This window comes from Crocodylus siamensis, chromosome 7 (assembly GCF_052110815.1).
Source record: "Crocodylus siamensis isolate JL-2025a chromosome 7, ASM5211081v1, whole genome shotgun sequence".
Taxonomy (NCBI): Eukaryota; Metazoa; Chordata; order Crocodylia; family Crocodylidae; genus Crocodylus; species Crocodylus siamensis.
The window spans coordinates 89,232,991-89,255,333 of NC_143401.1; the positions used below are offsets into that span (position 1 = coordinate 89,232,991).

The 22,343-nt window shown below is 44.3% G+C and overlaps 1 protein-coding gene across 2 annotated transcripts in view; it reads left to right on the plus strand.

The window, feature by feature from the left end:
* Window positions 1-41: 41 nt before the first annotated feature.
* CCDC186 (coiled-coil domain containing 186) overlaps window positions 42-22,343 on the plus strand; it is a 49,009-nt gene continuing 26,707 nt past the window's right edge. The window contains exons 1-4 of one of the 2 annotated variants that reach the window (XM_090057265.1): window positions 5,390-5,530; window positions 5,726-5,829; window positions 16,466-17,177; window positions 20,932-21,058. In XM_090057265.1, coding sequence (XP_089913391.1) covers window positions 16,483-17,177; window positions 20,932-21,058 — 822 coding nt within the window. In that variant the 5' untranslated portion in view covers window positions 5,390-5,530; window positions 5,726-5,829; window positions 16,466-16,482. Of the gene's footprint in view, window positions 3,381-5,389; window positions 5,531-5,725; window positions 5,830-16,465; window positions 17,178-20,931; window positions 21,059-22,343 lie in introns of those variants that run through there. The other variant, XM_090057264.1, reaches the window with a different exon arrangement.

Consider the following 22,343-nt stretch of genomic DNA (forward strand, 5'->3'; position numbering starts at 1 on the left):
GATCCTATGTTTCCAGGATCAGGACCGCATTACATATATCTGTTGATATATGTAGAAGAAAATGTGAATTATACTAGCTATAAGCACATGGAATTATTATTAAGTCTTCTGTCTTTTGCACTTGCCCTACCCAATTATTGATATTACTAGCTGAGATTTTGTTGGCCTTTAAGGGACAGAACTGTAAATATTTATACATATCCTTGTTCTTAGGGTTTTCCCTGTATGCAAAGTATGGTATATACTTGTAAGTTCTTGTAGGAATGGAGCTTATGACTTGGGTCTTGGGGTTCATGTCTTTCTTATTTTCTTTCAGTCTGTCTGTGTATGCCCAGCACACCTTTGGGCAGTGAGTATATAAATAATGAATAGGCAGACAAGGTTCTTTGGATAAATGTGATATTTTTTATTAGACCAACTAAATAGTTGGAAAAATTGTTCTTTTTAAGCTTTTGGGCACAAGCACCTTTCTTTGGGCACAGGGAGAATATGCTGCTGTTTTATGTTCTCCTGCATGGAAGAGAAGCCAATATGCAAAATGACAGTCTGTGAGAATGCAAATGCATGGCAGTGAGGATCAGAGGCATGGGAGACAATAGGTATGAGACAGGTGGGTGTGTGGGGGAAGGGGTGGATGTTGACCTGGTGATAGAAAGTAGCTGGTAAAGTGCAGAGCAGTTACCTGGGGTTATCAGATAGCAGGCAGTTTATAATGTGCTATAAATCCAGTGTTTTAGTCCATGATTTTCCCCCCCACCCCCACCTACCTGTCTTACACCTATTGTTTCCCATGGCCTCCAATCCTCACTGCCACACATTTGCATTTTTACAGACCTGGTTGCATATTGGCTTCCGTTCCCTCCAGGAGAACACAAAACAACAGCAGACTCTCCCTATGCCCGAAGCAGGGTGTTTGGGGGTACTGCACAAAACATGAGGGATATATTTGTCATGAATGTTTTATGTGAAAAATATGCAGAGGAATGTATTTAATAAATTATGGAAACTGAAAACAATTCATGTTTGATTCTACAACTCTAATTTAGGTGAGTGCAATTACTCATGGGAGTCCAGGAATGGTTTTCAGTAGTCTGTACCAGTGATTTTGATACCGTTGGATTTTAAAGACAACAAAAGGATGCAGAAGAATCAACCTCCATGCTCCAGGTTTAAACTCATCTTTTAATATTAGAAACTGGGCTAAGACCTAATGTAGGAGCAAATTATACCCCCATCCGTCACAAGAGGGTTTTGAATCCTCCCGTACCAGCTGGTCCTTGTGGGCGACTGGTTTAAGTCAGTGGTTCTCAAGCCTTTATGGATTCAAGTCACCCCTTGAATGGATTCCTTTTTTAAATCTGAGTTCATCCAGTGAATTGTCTGCACACCTGTGAAACTAAACAGCAGCTGTGCACGAGAATGAACTCTCACAGAAAAACATACTAAGGACAGAGACACACACTCACTTAGGAGCACATTTTGCACAGAACTGCTCCATTTCTGACCTCACCGTCTCTGTACTCGAAGGCAATCTACCTAACATCTTTAAAAGGCGAACTTGAGAACAAAACTTCATAAACTGGCTGGACACTAAGAACCAAGGACTAAACACTCATCTTGGATTTATGGCCCACTGTCATTTATCCAACTCCTGAATACTTTCTATATAAGGAAGGTGAGACTGACCCTACCATTCCCTCCCTTCATAGGCCCTGATCCCCCAGTGGCGACCGTCAGTCCTCCCAGATCGTGGTGCATGCATGAGGGCCGCCCCGACCTTTGATGTACATGCCTGATCAGGAAATTTTGGAAGAGTGGAGGCTGCCAAGATCTTCCATCCTCCCTTTAGGCCACTGAGACAGAATCCAAAGATCAGAGTGAGTCCAGATGTTTGGTGTCTCCATGGCTGTAGTTATATAAGTGTCTGGGAATCAAGTCCAGGTCTTCTGTATGGTAGGGAAGGATTCTACCACCGACCCACAGGGGACTCCAGATCTCCTAGTATTCAGCTTCTTTTCTTTTGCTAACTCCTGTCTGCTGCACCTGAGAATTACTCTCAGCCCCTCTCCCATGCTGTGCCTGGCTTCCTATATTCAGAGACCTGAGGAAGAACGTCTTAGAGCCCCGCCACACGTTCAAAATAAAGCTGGAAAGCAGCAAGTTTCAGCGTTGTGGCTGCTTGCCTCTTTGTATAGTTGAACAGCCATTTTTACCACACGATAATGACTGCATGTGTGGCTGGCTTCAATACCTCATGTGATTATTACCCAGTTAACTGTGTAATACACAATGAAACTCAAGGTTTACAAAGCCATCATTCTCCCGACCCTCCTTTACGGCTACAAAACCTGGACCGTCTACCAGCGTTGGGTCAAGAAACTAAACTGCTTCCACCTGTGCTGCTTGCGAAAGATATTAAAGCTGCAGGATGAGGTGCTGGACACCAAGGTGCTCGGGAGATCAGCTCTCCCCAGTATCCACATTCACCCCGCTGAAACCGGCGCAGCTAAGAGGCGCTGGCCACCTCTCAAGAACGCCCGGCGCTCGCCTGCTGAAGAAAATCTTCTATGGCGAACCATCGAATGGAGGACGCTTTCACGGCGCACCAAAGCAGCGGTACAAGGACACCCTGAAGCGGTCCCTAAAGAGTTTCGGCATGGACCCGGAGTCGCGGGAGCAAATCGCTCATGACTGTCCATCCTGGAGGTCATCGGTCCAGAGCGGAGCACCGGAGTGGCGCGTGGTGGAGGCAGCGAGGAAAACAAGGGTCTCTCGCGTCCGGTCGCACATCATTCAGGGCAAAGATCAGGCGTATAAATCACCTGCGTACCCATGCGACCTGCCCTCCACCCTCCCGTTTTCCTTCCCGCTTCCTCTCTTCTCCGCCCCCGCTGGACGCTGCCATCTTTGCTTGCGAAGGCCGAAACCCCGTGACACCTAACAGCGTGCGACACGGGCCTCGCACAGGGACGCGTGTCGCGGGCGGGGGACCCGGAGAGCGGTTGCCCCTACACCCCCGCGTCGTTTCTGCGCCCCTCGGGCTGGCGGGGCCTGCCCGCAGCCGCCCCGCGCTCGACCACCTCCTTTGGCCGGGCGCGCTGGCCTCGATTCGGCCCACTCGAGGGTCGCGGACACTGCCCTCCCCGGGCCTGGGGAGGGACATCTGTGCCGCAAACCTCGCGAAGGACAATGTTTCCCGGTCCAAGATAAAAGAATCTCGTCGAATATCAAGCGCCCCACCGGCTCGGGGGCCCAGCCAGGCCGCGGGGCGGGCCCGGCGGGCGGGGCCAGGCAGTGCAGGCACCGCCCCCGGCCGCCATCTTGGCGGAGGTGTCAGCCCGCGGCTATGGCGGCGCGGCGGCGGCGCGGCCTCGGCTCAGGTAGGAGCGCGCGGGGCGGCACCCGGGGGGGGCTCCTTGCTCTGCCCCCACCCCCGCCCCAGTCCCGGTCAGTTTGAGGGGAAACACTGCGCCCCTCCCCCCGGTGCCCCTGTGAGGTGTCTCCCCCCCGCCCGGGACTCGTGAGTGCGGGGGGACCCTCGGCGTAGGTCCCCGGCCGGCGGTGACGCTCAGGAGCGGGTTAAATGGCCATTTTCTCGCTGACGGCTGGCGCAGGGCGCTGAGAAACGAGCCCGGGAAGATTTGAGGTGATCGGGGTGGGGGGGATCGACACGAAATTGCACCCGAGGGGCAGGGAAACCGTCCCGGTGTCTCGCGAGCTCCCTTCCGGCCCTCAGATCTGGCGGTGCCTGGTGAAGGGTGCTGGCACCCCAAAGCTTGCAGTGGAAGATGTTGTTATTATTATTTTTTTTCCCCGCAAAAGACATCGCCTCTGCTGTGAGTGCTGGCACCCGAGTGTGATTGTGACACGCCGGTGAAATGCTGTCCGTTTCCCGGGGGCTGTCACAGACACACCGCGTGATCGCCCGATGGGGCTAGTTTCAGGAGTGATGGTCTTTTGGCTTCATCTGCTCTCCTGGCTCTTCACATGATCCTCCAGGTGCTCCCATTTCACGAAATGAGAGCATAGTTCAGCGGCGCTGGCACTGGGTGCGAAAGCAGCACGAGCTCCATGCTTTGCGTGCCTTGGAAACTCCTTTGGGAATGTGTTTTGGGGCTGTTTTCACCCGTAGTGTCAACCTCGGTTGTAAGGGTGTCGGGACGCTGTGGTGTTGTCTCCAGCTCCTTCTGTGCCCAGTTCTAATACCCGGGGCTTAAGTATTAAGGGATCGGGGCTTTGGCCTTAAATCCCGGACTTTCTTTATAGTGCCCTCCTCCTGCAATGCCTCCATGATACCAGTGTTGGAGAGCTTGTGAACTGTCTGGTGGCGTTATCTAGGCCGGCTCCAGGCAGAGTTGGGTGATGTAATGGCTAAAGTCCTGGTAGTTAGGTTACGTGAATGAAACCCAGGTTGCCAAAGAAGGTGAAACTTTGCCGGGTCTACGTAGGTTCAGCTGGAAGAAGTTTGACTTGGTTTAGAAAAATAAAAAGCTTTTTTTTCTATCTTGTTGCAGCTGTACTAGTGGAGGATTATGGGTCTGCTGTTTTTCTGTTTTTGATGTGCAAGGGCTTAGAGCTTAAACATTGCTCTCAAGCACTTTATAAAGCTTAGGTGGGCCATCAGCCAACTCCTAGTTAGTGTAGGCTTTTCCCCTGGTAACTGTGACTTGGTCCACTTTGCTATTACGTGCATGCTAACCTGGGAACCAAATCAGCTAAACACTAATCTGTTCAGGTTACCCATTGATTTTTTTGCCTTGTGAATGGAAGAAATCAAGTCCTACTAAACCTAAACCTTCACTTGGCCTTGGAGTTGACCTGTGAAGTTTCCCTGTCTGGGTCTGATCTAATCATATTGTAAAGACTTCTGTGAGATGAAGTGGGGAAAAACCCAATGATGCCACAAAGCGATAAATATAAGATATGCCAAGGCAAGGAAGGGCACAAGGAAGTTGTGATGTAAGGAAAGAAAACTTACAGGGAAAGAACAAGCAAATCTTGGTCCCCAATTCCTTTGGGCTGAGTCTCCTTTGAAGATAATGCTGATCTTTGCACTTTGGGACAGAAATGGGGCATGGTCCTAGAGACTTGCTTCTCTGTCCATAAGCTCTCTGTTCGCACTGGCTTACAGCTCAGTGAGGCCTTGTCTGTCCCGATCAGGGAGCAATGCCAAGTTACACATGTTAGAAAACTGTTTTGCAGCCTTGATGCACAGCTGACATCACCATCCCTGTTCAAAACCCAAAAGTTCCCTGATGGTTCCAGTGCTCTTTGGCTTTCCTTTGTAGATTGTATCAAGTGTTAAAGGCACCTTGTCCTTCCGAGCAAGACCAAGCAATGATCCTTACTTTTTACTATATTTCAAGAAATCCTTCTGCTGGCAGGAGGACAGAAGTGGAATAACAAGGGAGAGACTAGAGACAAAGCTTGCATACATCTGGCATTATTCTGTTTAAAGCTGCAGTAACTAAATGGTGAAACTAATACCATATTACTTGTCTTGGGAAGACCAAACTCTGTACTGTCTTAGGTAAGAATCTACTTGAAATCATATATTTTAAACATATTTTTGTACCGACCAAGCAATACTTGATATCATTTCATCTGTAACTGTGTGTATGTTTCACACAAGCACTGTTGCCATGTACCTAGGGGTTAGATCCATAATGTAATCTTGTTTTGTGCACAGAACAATTGTTGTATAATGTATTTGTTCTGAATGCAGAGAGCAGTGTCTTCAGACTGTTCCAAAACAATGTCATGGAGCTGACTGGGTGATAGTTGACTGCATTCTGGCAATCGGGCTGAGTGGTGCAAAGCAGTATGAAGGTATGAGCAAACCAGCCAGCCTGGGTACATACAGTGCATGATGGGGGCAAAAGTGATTTTTTAATGGCAGAGATCCTCAAACTCCTATTCCTATATCTTTGAATGGAAGCTAGTAGGTCAGTGTAGTGTCTCTTTGTATTTCCAGCTTCCTATTCTGATAAATCACAAATACTTTCCCCCCGGTTACCTAAATATATAAGTAACTACTGAGGTTGCCACAGGGGTGTTGTACAATTAGGTTTAGGAGTATTAGCCCAAGCACTCTGAGAAAATGAAGAGTGAGACAGTTTCTGTCATGAGGATGTTGTCGTATATACAAAGAAGTCTGATCTCCTCTTTGAAGTGATCTGATCTTTTTCTGTCTTGTTTAGACATTTTAATGTTTTGATAATTTTCTCAAGTGCCTTAGTCATATCTACAATAAATATTGTGTATTAATAGTTAGCTTATTTTCTCTCTTTCATTCGTATGTAGTTATATTTTTTACAGATTTTATGAACCATTCTGATATTCATTGGGAGCTGAGTGATTTTAGGGATTTATTTTTATTTTTCTCATGATGTTTTGAGAATGATTCCTCATAATCTGGATTTCAACAACTATTCTTCACCAGAATTGTTACAGTGGGTTTTGTTCTTGGTTTTCATAAGGAGAAGCTGAGGGGACAGCCTGCAAAGGAACTTTAGACTGACGGAACATAATTTTCCCAACAGGATGATTGGCGAGAACACTAGAAAATTATACTGCTAAAGAAACACTTAGTGCTAAGGCACAGGCAACTCTTTGGTAATGTTTGATTTATTTTACCAAGCAGAGGTAATGTCAGGGAGCTTGTTGATGTAGTAAATTCATTTAGCTTGAAGGAGCCAGATTAAATCATCTTGAGAAGCCAGTTGAGAATATGTGGTAAACTCTCTTTGGTTCTTGCTTACTATCAGCTTGCATCCACTGTCCAGAAGCTTGTTGCCTTCTGGTGCCATCATCACCACAATATTTCCTGTGTTTGCTACTGGTTGCATAGATTTAATAGATTTTAGGGTTGGAAGGGACCTATTAGCTTGTCAAGTCCAACCCCCTGCCCTGAGTAGGAAAGAGTGCTGGGTTCAGATGACCTCAGCCACGTGTTTGTCCAATCTCCCCTTAAATACCTCCAAGGAAGGGGACAGCACCACCTCCCTTGGAAGCATATTCCATATTTTGGCAGCCTTCACAGTGAAGAATTTTTTCCTGATGTCTAATCTAAATTTGCTCCCCTTCAGTTTGTGGCCATTGTTTCTAGTTATCCCTATAGGTGCCCTGGTAAACATTGTATCCCCTATTTCCTGCTGTCCCCCCGATGAGTTTGTAGATGGCCACAAGGTCACCTCTCAGCCTTCTCTTGCGGCCGAAGAGATTCAGGTCCCCCAGTTGGTCCTCGAAAGGTTTTTCCTGTAGGCCTTTAAGTAGATGGGTGGCCCTCCTCTGAACCCTTATGGGTGCATCCCATAAGCCAATTCTCCACCTACCGGACTGTGTGATAATCCACATTGCAACTGTTTAGTTTATTCACAAGAATTGAGTGCAATACTTTGTCAATTCCATTTCATCCTTTCTCTCTCCACTTCCCCTCTGCCTTTTGATTCCCCAGCTGAGATCTTTTCTGGATCCCTCTGCAAACACGCAGAGGGCCACTGGTATGAGAGGCTGTTCCTCTGTGTTTCTTGTCATGTATAAGAGCATTACTTTATCTCTCCTGCTACCTGACACCAGCTGTTTGAATTTTGCATAAAAACACTTGCTTGTAACACTTAAGTTCTCTCCTGTTATTTATCAAGGGCAGTAGTATTGGCTAATTCTGTAAGAAGGGATTTGAGATGAAGTTTGTATGACAGACCGTGCAAAATAAAGATTCATTGTGTGTTGACTTGGAAACAGAACAAAGAAGTTGGCCTTTCTGATCCAACATAGTGAACAAAGACAGTAACTGAAGATACCCTGTTCTTAAATAAGAACTGGTAGAGCAAGTGAAGTACAAAGGTGTACTCATTTCCTCCCATTGATTCAGCTGAGAGTATTGAGATATGTTTAAAATGTGGCTGTTCTATAATACAGCCTATAACATTCCTCTGTGGGTGTATTTATAATATTTGCACAGTTGTCCTTGTATAGTACACCTTGAAAAATCCTCTGTAGTTACAAAATAATGCTGCACACTTGTGTATTTTTTTGTCTACTTAAATTATCATAGTCCAGTGACTTTAGCCCTTAGTCCTGAGGCACAAGCTTAAAAGTTGTTTGAATTTTAATCCATGTAATTATAGGAAAATTCAAGCTCAAGCGCGCGCGCGCGCGTGTGTAATGCCACTACTCTTGTGCAGAACTGGGGAAACTCATTGTATTGTGTCATGAAATGTAGGTTATGCTTCACACCATCATCACTGCAACCTGATTTCTGTCATACCCAAGACTGATTCATAAAACTAATACTCAAGTATTCATTTGAATTTTGAGTTTCTTGTCCATTCCTCCGTGTTTATTTTAATGCAGTGTCTGCATGGTGTGCTGCAGTCACCTTTTTGAAGATGGTGGAAAATTCATTAGAATTTTACTGTGGTTTTTCTAAGAATGCTTTTGGGGGTATGGTATTAAGAAGAAGATTGTCTAGTTTGGGACAGCCTGTTAAGCATATTACAGCCTGGCTAATATGCTTTAGTATTAATTAAGGCATTTATATGAAATCTCTTGTATTTACTGGCTACTTCAGGCTTGCAGAACTCACTGAGGAAGTTCTAAAAACAATCACTTGCTTCACTCCTCTCTTCATAGTCAACAATTTCAAATAAGTCATTCTCCATAGTCTATATTGCATTGAATTATTTTGCATGCATTGGGCACATGTTCATTAATGCGCTGTAATGACGGCCCATGAAGTTTAGTACCTATAATAACAGGTACTAACTTAATGTGTTTGTAATCAGTGCTACTACGAACACTTTTTTTGTGACCCTAATGTATGGTAGACTAATTCTACTGTGCATTAGCATGAGTCTTGCCTGCCATGTTAATGTGCAATGGAATTAGTTGACTGCGCAATTAGCATTTTGTGTAGATGCGCCGATTGTGAGGCTGTGTCGGGTCTGGGCCCGTTTCTCCCCCCTCTGTGTCCAAGGAGCACGTTTGGGGGGGGCAAGGCCAGCAATGCTCCAGTCCTGCTGGGGAACAGCAGGGATAGTGCCACCATGACAGTGGGGACTGGGGGGGGCAAGGCCAACTGGCCTTGCCTCCCTGCTCCGGCCCCTCAGTCCCTGCTGTCATGGCCATGCTTCTGTCTGTGCAGAGCACGCTGCTTGTTTCAGTAGGTATTGTGATTGGCTGCCAAGACAACTAATCAGAGTGCAAATAAAGCGTTACAGGCAGACTGACTAAGGCAGGAGCGGGCAATTATTTTGGGCAGAGGGCCGCTTACTGAGTTTCGGCAAGCCATTGAGGGCCGCATGACAGGCAGCCCAGGGCAGATTAATATTAAATTTCTAAAATTTTTAGCGGCCTCATGGGCTGGATAGAATGGCCTGGCGGGCTGCGTCCGGCCCCTGGGCCGTTTTTTGCCCGCTCCTGGACTAAGGCTTTTATAATATTAGAATGATGAGATGACTAGGGGAAAGTATTTATAAGTAAAGGAAGCTGTAGGCCAGCAAGCTTGCAGTAGTGGTAGATATTACCTATACTGTGGGTTCTCCTCTAGGCTGCACTGGTGCTGGCTGCAGAAGAAGCCTTACAGATTTCCTGTGTTGTTAAGGCCTCTGTTTCAATGCCTTTTAACATTTTAAGGGAGAAAAATGTTTAAGTAAGTTTTCACCCATGAGCCATAGGGGACTGCTTACACAGATCGGCTCGAAGGTCTGAGGTTTCTAGGAATTGCCGGGCTGGGTTAAACCCCTGGGTCCTGTTAGCCCAGCAGCCTGTTCATCTCTTCCTATTCACCATGAGTAGGTTGCTTCCCTTTCCGTTGTGTTCAGCTCTGGATGGCCTTTTTCTCCATGTACTTTTTTAAATCTTTTTTTTCCCCCAATGTGGTTATACTGATGGCCTCTACAGCATTCTGTCACATGCTAATTATGCATTGTGTATAAAATAAAAAGCCAAAGCAAAACCAAAAGGCAGTGTTTCCAGGCTTTGTTGTTTTTAAATCCTGTGCCTGCTAATTTCATCAGGTTCCCCCTTAGATGAGGCAAACAGAAGGCACAGGAAGTTATTTTTAGCTATAGCCTCAATTTACTCTTGACGACACAGTAATGTACACACTGTACTGGAAAAGTAAACTTTTCAAATAATTATGCTTGTAACAAGTAAACCAGTTTATCTCTGAAGAAATGAGTTTGAGAGGTTGCAGATTCACGTAGATTTCTGGAACAGACAATTTTCATAGGCATTTTGGAGAAACAAGTCAGGAAAAGCGTGCAGATAAATTTTATCTGTGTCTACAAGAAAATACTTCATCTAGAATGAGGTATTTTGGCTAGGGTGGAAAGTAATTGTATTTGAATCCTATGGCCTGATTCTAACCAGGTTTCCCTTCCTGATATGCTTGCATAGACATAGAAGACAATGGGAGCTCCAGGTACTGAGCAGTTCTACAGTGCAGATTACAGAGCTCCTTTCCCTGATTTAAATAAATGAAACAGTCTTGCTTTTGGTTTAAACAAAGAGCAGAGTCAGGCAGTAAACAGCTGGTACGCTGCACAGAAAGTGTTATTTTGTGGGTAAGTATTTTTTTCAACTGGAATAGGAAATTGTATTTTCCCACAGATTGAAAGTCTGAGTCTTCAAAGCATACGCATGCAGTTGGTTCATGGAAAGTGAAACAATATTGTTTTAATTTGCTAATGGAAGAGTCAGCAAAAGCCACAGGCTTTGTTTGGTTTAACAGCTCTCTATGGCTTGTCCTTCTTATTAAGAAAAAATGTGCCCTTTTCCAGCCACCCAACCCCACCTTGAAGTTGTGTTTTAGCTTTTGGGTTTGGATTTTTATTGCTTTTTTATTTCATTGGATGAACTTGAAGGACTCCTAGGTTCAATTAAATGAATTGTGTGAATGTAACACTTAAACTTTTTAAACACAGCATCCTAGAAATTCCCAAGTTACACACTAGTTCCTTGATCTGTTCTATCTGCAATCCAGGTTTAAAACAGATCTCATTTGTTTTAGCCTGGGCTCTGATTTGTGACCCCTTGGGGCTGGCAGTGCAGGGGTTTAGTGGATTTTGCAGAGCTTTTGAAGGATTACTCCTTAGAGGTGCTGGCTTCTACGTTCTGCTGTGATTGTCTGACAGTTGACCTTGAAGATATTGCCTTCAAAGACCAGGAGCATTAGCAGTAGCAAAGGATGTCTATGCTGTTGATCAGCACAGATTTTGAGGAAGGACTAGAAATATAAACAAAAGACCTATATGAAACCTAAATGATTTAAAGCACTTTGCAGGTTAAAACCGGAGGGTTCAGATGGGCTCCCTTTGAAGAAATCTGAAGCAGCTTGGTCTGTGGTACAAAACTGATGTTAAATAACTTACCTGTGCTATGAAATGTTGGTATGATCAATACCTGAATTTAGGAAGCTTCCGGTTGTATTCTGGGTCTGTAACCATGCTGATTTGTGCTCAGTAGGTAGGGGTTAAAACATGTACATACATCTAATGCATTTAGCAGGTTGATGCTTTAGGACCAAAGCCTGACCATCCTTCCTTTGCCATTGTAAGTTAAAGCTGACTCTTTCTGAACCTGGTGTTATGAATTATTGTAGCCATTGAATAATATGCAGATCAGAAGTTTGATTGGAGAGCCTTTCTGAAATGTGATGTGTGTTGTTTAGTCTTCTATGAGCCGGTTCTGTTTTTCTGCAAATAACTGCAAAACCTTAGTCTAATTCCTAAGTTATAAGATGACCTCATACTTGCTCCTGCAATAACTCTTTATGATAAAAGTTCCCTGGATTAGTCAGTAAAATTACTGTACAGCTATTGTATCACAAATCATGTGCACTTTTAAAAAAATTCACTACAAAATAACATTAATGAACAGATTCTGACCAGCATTGTGTAAAGCTAACACCCCCCCCCCCAAATCCTCAGAGTATTTGACTTCCTGGACTTCTAAGAATTCCTAACAAACAGGGTGCTCTACAGTTGGTCCCTGCTTTGCAAAAGTTAGGATGGGAGAGTGTCTTGGATTTAAAAAAAGTCCGTCATTCAGCATATGCAATGAATAAACAACATGTTATGGGTCATGTTTTGTTAAGTGAGTCCAAGGAATATATTTCTAATTTTGATTGATTTCCAAGCATCTTTTAAGGGGATTTCAAACTCAGCAGGGGACTCTTGCTGGCAGAAAAATAGTAAGTACATAATTCAAAACATGTTAAATAGATTCCTTCAGCTTGGAAATTTTTATTAATTTGGCTCTTATACCTACCATATAAGATCCTTCAGCCACTCGCACAGCTTCGTAACTGTGCACTTGTAATAGTCCCATTTACTATGAGATTAGGTATATAGTTTAAAAAAAACTAAGCAGCTAAGATAGCTTCTTTCAGTAGCAGCAAGCAAAACAATTTACATTTTCAGTCTGGCTACTGATCAGCGTATTCTAGCAGGAACTGTGGGAGCTGCTTTCTACACTGCCCGGCTGCCCTGTGCATGTATGCACATGCACATGGGACCCCCTGCCCTCCTTCTGCTTCCCACTTCCCCCAGCCCCAAGCAGCCCCTTACAGGCTGGAACTCGTCAGCCTGCAAGGGGTTTCCTGTATTTTTTTCTCCTTTTAAATGGGAAAATCTGTGATTTTTTCCCCCCCCCCTCCCCCCCACGTTTCCCATGATTATATGAAAGGGTCACGAACATTCTTGCAACTCACTTTTGGGTCATGACCCATGGGTTGAGAAATGCTGCTCTAGAGTGTCCGAAGGATTCACGAGACTAGTTGCACAGGCACATTATAAAGGTTCTACCAGAGCAGTAGAGCAAGCATCGTGGACTAAATCACAGGAAGATTTGACAGGTCAGCCTAGGTGTTTGTCAAAGTCAGATGTGGTTGACTCTCAGGGTTACAAAGATGACAAACTGCTGCATGTAGACATGAGCTATCCTGAGATTAACTTACTCCCCTTGCTTAGGTGTTGTAGAAGTGAATGCCACTGAGCTGGCACATAGAATTTTATGTTGTCATATATTTTAATCATTATAATATTATAAAGCCTAAGTCTGTCCATCTGTAATACTTTATTCACACTCTGATTGGCTGACGGAAACTGCCAATCAGAGTGCTCCAAGCATGGGGGGGTGCCGCCATGATTTTGAAGTCGCACGGAGGACTGGACAGAGGGTGGACAGGACCACCACTGACTATCAGACAGACCCTGCCCCCTGCAAGAAGCAGAATAGTAGCAGCATGGGGCGTTAGGTGGTGGCACTCCATCCCAGCCCCCTCCTCCCCGTCATTCTTGATAGGCAATTGGCTAGTAATATTATAAGAGCCTTAGTCTTAGAAACAACCAGTCAGAGTGCACCAAGAGTGTTCTGGACAGGAAGCGGCAGCGCGGTGGAGCACCGCCATGATGGCAGGGATGGAGCAGCCGGGGTGGGGGGCAGGGTGGAGCTTCTTGCAGGTGGCAGCAGCTTAGGGTGCTGGCTGAGGGGGGTGGTGGGACAGGCTTCCCACCCCCGCACTCCCCGGGATGGTGGGTGGCTGTGCTGCATGTCCCCTGCCCCCCCGCCGTGTCATTCCTGATGGGCAATTGGCTAGTACTTTAGTGTTTTCTGTTCTTCTATACCCACACAAATAGCGTGCCATATCATGGGTATTACTCAAATTTTTAAAAGCAACAAGTCCTTGGGAAATGATACAATTAACTTCATGACTTATGCATACCTGGAAAAAATAACTTTAAATTAATAATCAGGTTAAGATAATAACTGCAGGAAGACCTGACAAGTCTGTTAACATTCTCTCAAATACTCAGTGAAAGCAGGTGTATCTTAATATCTAAAGCAGTTTTTGGCTGTATTATATTTTAACAGTTGATCTTTAAAGTAGTCTCTCAATTTTTATAATAAACTGAATTTTTATAAGTAGGGACTTAATTTGCGGTTTCACAGAAACCATGAAATCTGGGACTGTCCATGAAATCAACACCAGAAAAAAAATATTGGCAACCAGTGGTCCTCACTGCTGGGAGCAGGCTGTGAAAAAGCCTTTGTCTTACCACAGTTTTAAGAAGGTCCCTATTTATAAGCTGCACGTAGACTTTTCAGCTGCTAAAAGGTACCTGCCTCTGACTTCTATTTGTAAAGCCTGTTGCAAGCAGCTAAATTGTTACTGAACAAGTGTTCAAAATTCATTGTTCTGTTTCATTTATTTGCAAGGAGTATTGTACTTGAATGGCAAAGTGTAGCTGCCATTGTCATTTCCATTAAACGTATTAGATGGAGGCTTCCAATGTGAGGAGCAGCAATGAAATGGTGGCAAATGTTAGTATTCCTTATTTACATGTTGGTAATTTGAATGCAAAAGTTAACACTGAACAGTTGATGAATGGTGGGAAATCACACTTCACAATTCAATCCTTTTACACTGCAAGCAAACAGAATTTGAAATACAAAGTGATATAATGCAGGCTTCGTTATGAGGAAAGCTAGGAATCTTCTTAAGTTATTCTGGTCAATAATTGCATTTGTAGCAAGTCTGCAGGAAATACTAAATCCTCAAAACTCAGTGTTTGTTCCTCCCCATATATTTGTATTGTTGCTGTATAAATTCCTTGTGTTTCCTTGCTGTGAATCCTACATGTTATCTACCATTACCAAATGCTGGCTTCTGTCCAGTCTTAGATTTTTGCTTAGATTTAGTGTCTTTTGGTAGAGGCAAGTAAGTTGATTGCTCATTTTTTTTGTAGCTGTTTGTGCATGTTATGCTGGAGGGCATTAGTGGCAGCAGTCACTCACAGACCTGGTAGAAGTCTGCCCCTATTGAACATTATACATTCAAGCATGGTGAGGATGCAGTGAAAAGTCGCTTTGCTTACTAGTAGCTGGGACAGTACAAGTCACAACCCAAGGCACTGGCTAGCATGGCAGGGAGTGAGCAAAAGCAAAGCCAAGAGACCCTGGGGTCACCCTGGTAATGGAGAAGAGGTGGTGCCAGTGTTGGGAGGCAGCAAGGAAACTGGTGTGTGAGGGCAGATTGCTTCCTGGAATGGCAAAGTTGAACCGCTGAATTAGGAAACTACCTCTGCTTGTTCAGAGAAATGGGAATCTTGGTAAATAGGCAAGAGCAGACCAAAGACATTTGACTCCTTGTCATCAAGGCATTGCAACTTGTCTCCTGAAGACTGGCCAACAGGTCAGCCTAAAAAGGCCAGTGGTGTTTCTAGAGTCTTCACAGTGAATTGTCTGGACACCTGCAGAAGCATCCTGAAATGAAGATGAGACAACATTGTGTGACCAGCCACCTTGGGGAAGCTGGCCAGCAAGTGTGCTTGGCCATTTGCAATCTGTGTACCTGAGCTTTGCTATATGGAGCCATTCCTACATCTAGTGATTCTGCAAACATTCATTCTGCCAACTCCTTTCTGAGAGGGTGGCTGTACAGTATTACAGACGGCGGTAGAGTGCCATCTTCAAGCAGCTAGATGCTTCTTTGTAGGGTGTAAAAGCTGGCAGGAATGGGAAGCTGTTTTCTCACCCCTCCAGGTTGCTGAGTGTTCTGCTAGTTGTGCGTATAGGCTGTGATGGACAGTCAGGGCTCAGGAACGAGGAACAGTGTTGTTGTTGTGTGTTTTTTTGACTGAGTGGGAGGAGGGTGAGAGCCTCTTGACTTTTGGAAAAAATGTTTATGGGCGGTAGCTGGAACGTGATCCCATACTCCACAGAATGATTAGTGTGTCTTCACTTTGTGCTTGTTACTAATGGCAATTGGAATCATGTACTATAATACCAGTTACTATGGAAGCCCTGGTTTTTGCTATTTGTCTGAAAGTAGCCACTCTGATTTCTTCTTTTTAAATGGAACTAAGCCAGTGGTTCTCAAGCTTTTTAGACTCGAGACACCCCCTCAAAAATGCCAGCTCTTAGTTTTTACTCATCGTTGAGTATCAAAAATAACAGAGCAAGGTTTTTTCTGTTGGAAAGAACAAGGCCCACACCTATGGATTTCTATTTGAAATCTCTAGGTTTATCATGTGAATCATGTTGCAAACCTAGCACTGCTGTTAACATTGGCACCCTTGAAAGGATATCAAGGCACCCCAGGATGCTGCAGCCCCCTCTTTGAGAATCACTGAACTGAGCTCTGTCACCTCTATGGTTTCGCCTTTCAGACTGCAAGAGTTACTAGAAGGTAGGAAAATACACTAATTAACAGTAGTTAGTATCATAGCACCTTGATTCTTCCCACCGTCTCTTGAAACTCGATGCAATCAGTAGTGTGTCCATTTAGCAGACAGAATGCTAAACCCTTGTTAAACTTTGTCAGAAGCAAATTCTTTCTATCCCTGTCCTGCATTTTGATTTTCAATTGAATCTTCCTCTCCCCAGTCCCTCAGGTTGGTTTTATTTTTTTTTAATCCTGTCTCTTTTGAAGTTAACACTCCCTACATTCTCTTTCCAGATTCCTGAAAGGAAAGGATGGAAGTGCATAGGCCAGACATGCAGAGTGTAATAGAGGTGGTTATTTTGCAAGCCTTGGAGAGTGCCTCCCCCAGCTCTTCACAGCATGAAAGTGCTGACAGAACTTTTGACAGGAAGGATGGTGCAAGTGTTGCTGAAGAAGAGGATCCCACCTTGGAAAGGGAATCCCAGTCATTGCCAGCAGCCCATGGTTTCACAGCTGTTGACATGAGGGGGGATGGGGCCAGAACTGAAATGCTGGAGCACCAGCAGCCTTCACCTGATCACGGAGGAGGTGGGGACTGCTGTGCTAAGACTTCTCTTGTAAGACGAGGGGGAGGCTCTGGGAAAGCTGAACACTTGCCCAGCAGGGATTTTGAACGACAGGTTTCGAAAATGAATGGTACAGAACAGTCCCTGATGGAGTTATTGCAGGAGTTGAGAGAAGAATCTGACTTTGTAAAAAAATCTAGCGATAGAATTTACTCGGAGAGCCCTTATGACACGGACTGCACAAAGAAGCTCATTTCCACAATACAGCAGTCTTCATCGCAGGAGGCTTTGTTGGAAGAAATTGAATCTGAACTGATAGCCACTAATTTTTCAAAAGAGCACAAACTCCCTAATGGAATGAGGAAAGGGGAGCAGGCCCTGGCAATGTTTGACAAATGTGTGCAAGACAGATACCTGGAACAGGAGCAAACCATAAAAAAGTGAGTATCTGACTAATCTCGCCACAGATACAAGTGTGCGTAACCAATTTTCTCAGTTGTGTTTCTCACTCCTGCTCATGGCCTGAACCACTGCAGACATATGGCTGCATTTCCAGAATCAAAAGTGAATGTCCGTTCACTTGCTTATCGGTTCCTTCTATGCAGCTTAGACTAGTCTGCAAAGGCTGAATCGATTCAGCCTCGGGCTTTTTGACTGTCTATGTGTAGCCACCGTGTCTGAGTTCACAAAAGATGACTGCGATCAATCAGTAAGTGAACACCCACACTTACAGTTCAAAGGGGTCCTCACCTCCATTTGAAATTGTTTTAAGGAGCCCACAAATAAAAAAAGGTTGAAAACTGCCATGTAAAACGAGAAGCTTCTTCTAGTAGTTTCAGATGACTTTGGCTTTTCAAAAAGCTGGAAAAGGATATTTCAGTTCAGTTTTCAGAAGACTGAAGGCTTTGTTAAATGTAGAGTCCTTCAAGCGTCGGTGTATAGAAATAAATTAGCACTTTACTGGATGATGCAGGAAAGGTTTTGAAACAGGTTTCTGAATATCAAAGTTTGTTGTGCTAAATTTTATAGTTGAATTGTTAACTATTTAAAGAGATGAATGTTTAAATGTGAACTCTTTCAGGTAACTGGTGGATTTTTTTGCTTTCGTTTTGGGCTTTCTTAATGTTTTCTCATTACATAAGAAGCATTTGATCATTTGTAAAGTGTATCCTCTAATTTTAAACTTATTCCTGCTGGCAGGGCTGAACACAAGGGGTTTTTGTAATCTGTGTGGGCTTTCTGGGTGTTTACTTCTCATGGGATATACTGTGATATGTAATGGAGAGCTGTGTAAAAGAAAAGAGAACCTGCATTGAGAAATTCCCATTCTGTGAAAAGATTTTATAACATTGCCAATTAATCCCTAACAAAAAACATACCAAATTAACTCCTCCTAGAAAACACTTAATAGAAAGCACGACAGCATGATTGTGATTCATGTACTTCGTACAAGCAGCAATGACCAGGAATGAGGAGCGGGAGCTGGAAGTGGTAGGTGTGTAGATGGCCAAAATTCCTAAGGATAGTGTATAAACAGGTTGATTGGGTTTGACCTGTTTGTTAGCTGGGCCGTCATTCACTGTGTACAGGCTGTGTTACTACAGCAGCTCAGTATCCTGCCCTGGGAGCCAGTCATTTTTCTTAGAGAGACAAGTATCATTACTTTACTTCTCCCTCTTGCATTTCCAGAAGAGCAGGGCATGCCTGCATGCTGTTTGCTACTCCCGTAATGGGCCTGCCTGTGACGACAGGAGACTGCTCGGGGTGGTAGCTGGTCCAAAGGGCGTTCTGGGTTGGGTCGGAGATTCCAATCTGCCGAATCACTGCAATGCCGCCCTGGAAATGGTCTGCGCTTTGTGCTGCTGGGGTCAGATTTAGGTTATAGCTGGGCATCTACAGCCTGACAGAATACATGAAAAGCTTTGTGGGTGCTTGTTGCCCTGTACCCTTGGGACCAGGCTGCAGTTGACGTAGCTGTTATTAAATTACCGTTTTTACTCAAATCTAAGGTGAGGTTCCCTCCTCCCCCTAGTCAGCCTTGGGGAGTGGGAGGGGGGAAAAGCCTCATCTTGGATTCAAGTATGAGCCTGGGGAGGCAGTAGCTCAATTCTAGCTTTGGCCCCAGGCTGGAATAGCTTGTTTGGTGGAGGAGGGGCCACTCAGCTGGGGGAGACTGGAGGGAGCCAAGTGGCAGGTTGTAGGGGGAGGAGGAGGTGGGCAGGGATCAGGTTGGGCTGGAGCCAGTGTAGGGCCGTCCTGCTGCTGACTGCACCAGAGGAGGAGAGCCGCAGCAGAAGGGAAGGGGGGCAAACAGCAGGAGCAGGGGGTGGGGGGCAGGTACAGGCACAGGAGAGCAAGGGACAGAGGGATGTATGGGGAGGCAGGCAGCAGTGGGGGGACAAGGCAGGCAGCAGTGGGGGCACGTGTAGATGCTGAAACTACTGCGGTCCAGGGCACATGTGCAGATGCTGCACCTGGGTCAACACGCTGCAGTCCCAGAGCAGAGCAGCCTGGGCTCCAGGTACCAGCGTCAGCGGCCAAGGGGCTGGCTGAGGCATGAGGGTGCTAAAGTGTGGGGTTGGGCAGCAGGCAGCCCCTGTACTTTTGCACCCTGGTGCCTCAGTCACCATCCACACGTGCTTCAGTACAGTAACTAACTGTGCCCTAAGATAGTACTGTCCCCGATGCTACTATCTAAGGGTGCAGTTAATTAATCTAGTGTGCCCTAATACTGGTGCACATGTAGATAAATGGTAATGCTTTACTATGGAGCTAACTAGTCAACTTGCAGTAAAGCAGACTTGTAGATGTGCCCTAAGTTGCTTAAAACCAGAAGGTTACAGACATTTTGATGGCTGAAGATGCAGGGGATGACCCATAGGATTTTAAAACTCCCTTGTGAAGCCTAGGTGCCGAACTTCTACTGATGCCAACTGTAGTCACTTAACCTGCTGAGGTGTTTCTGAGAGTGCTGCTAGGTACCTAAATAATTCAGAAGGGATGGTCCATAATACTGCAAATATTGCTCCAGTTGGTTGTTTATAACCTTCTTTCACATCCATTCTGGAACGCTGTGGTGTGAGGCCATGAAGATCAAGCCAAATACGCTGTTTAGACTGTAGCTTCAGTTCAGCCTTCAGCTTGCCCTACTGCAAGGTACAAAGTGTTATGAAAAGAGAGCTGCCTGTGGGTAAGAGTCTCGATTACGGCTTTGGAGGTCTCAGTTTGGTTTGTGGCTGGGAAAGGCTTCCTTTGTGAGCAAATCAATTGCTTGCTCTGTCCATGGTGTAAAAATAAGGTAATACTGGTGTTTGCATTGATATCTATATTATGGCTGGGCATTTCTGAATGCTTTGGAAGTTCCCAGGAACCAGAGTGGCAGGAACAGTGTAGCTAACTAGAAAGCAGTATTTTTACCAGTGTTTTCATTGCCCAGTGACATGCAGTTGTTGGCTTACATTCATACCAGCCAGAGAGTGTGTGCAGCATCAAGTGCTTTCTGGACAGAGTGTTTATAAAGTCCTTGTGTAACTTTAAACCTTAATAACTTTGGATATACACATGATAGAAGCAAACTGTAAACAGCTATTGAAAGCATAATTCATTAAGTTCATTTTAGCCTAGTATAAGCCATGCATAGGGTAAGGATCACAAATGCAATTCATGAAATCACTTAGCAGCAACTATAAAATGTTTTCTATGAGTTGGAAAATCAGATTGAACGATGTATCGTGAAAGGTGGTGTTATGTTGAAGTCTAGAAATTCGAGCTGTATTGTGTTAAAACTTAATGAATTATGCTTTGGAGAGAAGCAAACTGTAAATGATGATTCAAAGTGTATATCCAAACTTATTAAAGTTTAAAGTTTCACAAGGACGTTATAAACACGCTGTATATAAGGCTCTGTCAGCAGTTATTGTAAAAACCCTGCACGAAAGTGTTTATAGAAAGCTGTCACAGCTCATTCTAGGTTAAAATGTACAGGTACCTAGCTTTTTGGGGATCACTTATTTTTGTCCTCCACACACCGAACACACCTATTTAACCCTTTCTTTGTAAGGCTTTATTGCTATTGGTGGCTGCAATTCTAGTGGGGTTCTAAAATACACCGCATTTGCACAGCATTGTGTGTCGTGTCCTTCCCCCCGATTGTGGGTATCAACGTTTCATTCTCCTTTTCCTTGTTGCATACAGGTTAATTAAGGAAAACAAAAAGCATCAGGAACTGATATTGGAAATTTGTTCCGAAAAGGACAACTTGAAAGACGAACTGAAAAAACGAACAGAGACAGAGAAGCAGCACCTCAACATTATTAAACAGGTACAGCTAGCACAGGGGGGTCTGATCTCTTCCACACGCTGGCAATAAGAGCCTCTGCCTGGCGCTGAGATGCACGGGGGAAACGGGCCCAGTATTTGCATAAACCCCATATGAAACAGGCTGTCTCTTTCCATACTAAGGAAATTGTTTTACTGAAAGCTTATACTGTCTTTATTTTCAATAGTTTTTGGGTTCAAACTACTGATGTGTTGAACACCTGGAAGTCGAAGGGAGTTTCAGCTGTTCAATATTTCTTGGGGTTCCCTGTGTTTAACTTCAGTGCCTTAGATTTCCACTGAAGACCCTGTATTGCACACAGTTGAGTTCCCTCTTTGCAGTAAATGCTGAAGCCAGCATTCATAATCAAATGAGAATAAAACCCCTGTTGGGAATGCAATATATGCTGCGTTGGCCTGAAAGGGATATTCCTATCAGTTTTCTGTAATGTCATTCTAAGCTATGCTTCAAGAAATATTTCTCTAAGTTTAAATGCTGTAGTACAGGGGTGTCAAAAATATGACCCACAGAGTTATGCCATCCAGCAAGCTGGTCTCCTTATGGGGTCAGAAATTGGTTGGCAGGATGAGTGGTGCCAGTGTTAATTGTCATGGCTCTGTGAGGCTAGATGAATTTGACTTCCCTGCTTTAGAATATATAAATATCTTGTTTTTAGTAGTAGGCAGCAATCTGAAAGTGAAAAGTTAAGTTCTACTTGGAACTACTTTAGCTGTTAATGTCTTACAGCATTTTATAATTGATAACAATAGTAAAATCTCACGATATTATGGATTATCTGCCCTTTGGAACCAAATATGCCGAATGGAGTACTTTCTCTGAAGGTCTTAAAGTGGTTAGATTTCTTCTTAATCTGTGCAAGAATACCTGCCTTTTTAGTATTTTGCTATTAAACTAACCAAGAAATGAAAACCCAAGAAAATAACTAGTAAAAGATTATGATCACTGCTATAAACGTATGTTTTAGAGACACTCTTCAAAATGTTGTTTAGCTCTATTATATCTATATCTATAGCTATATAGTCATCTGTAGTGACCATACAGTCCTTTGCGGTGTTGTAAAATATTAACTCGAAAAAAACCAAAACAACCCTTCCCCCAAATATATATAAATTTAAAAAAATTATATAAAATATATATTTTCAAGTGAATATTTTACAACACCGCAGAGGAGTGTATGGCAGGCACTTCCACTTGTTCTAAGCTGTCACCAACTAAGGAGAAAAACATCCCTGCTGTTCACTGGTTTGTGGCAGCAGCCTTGTGGTGA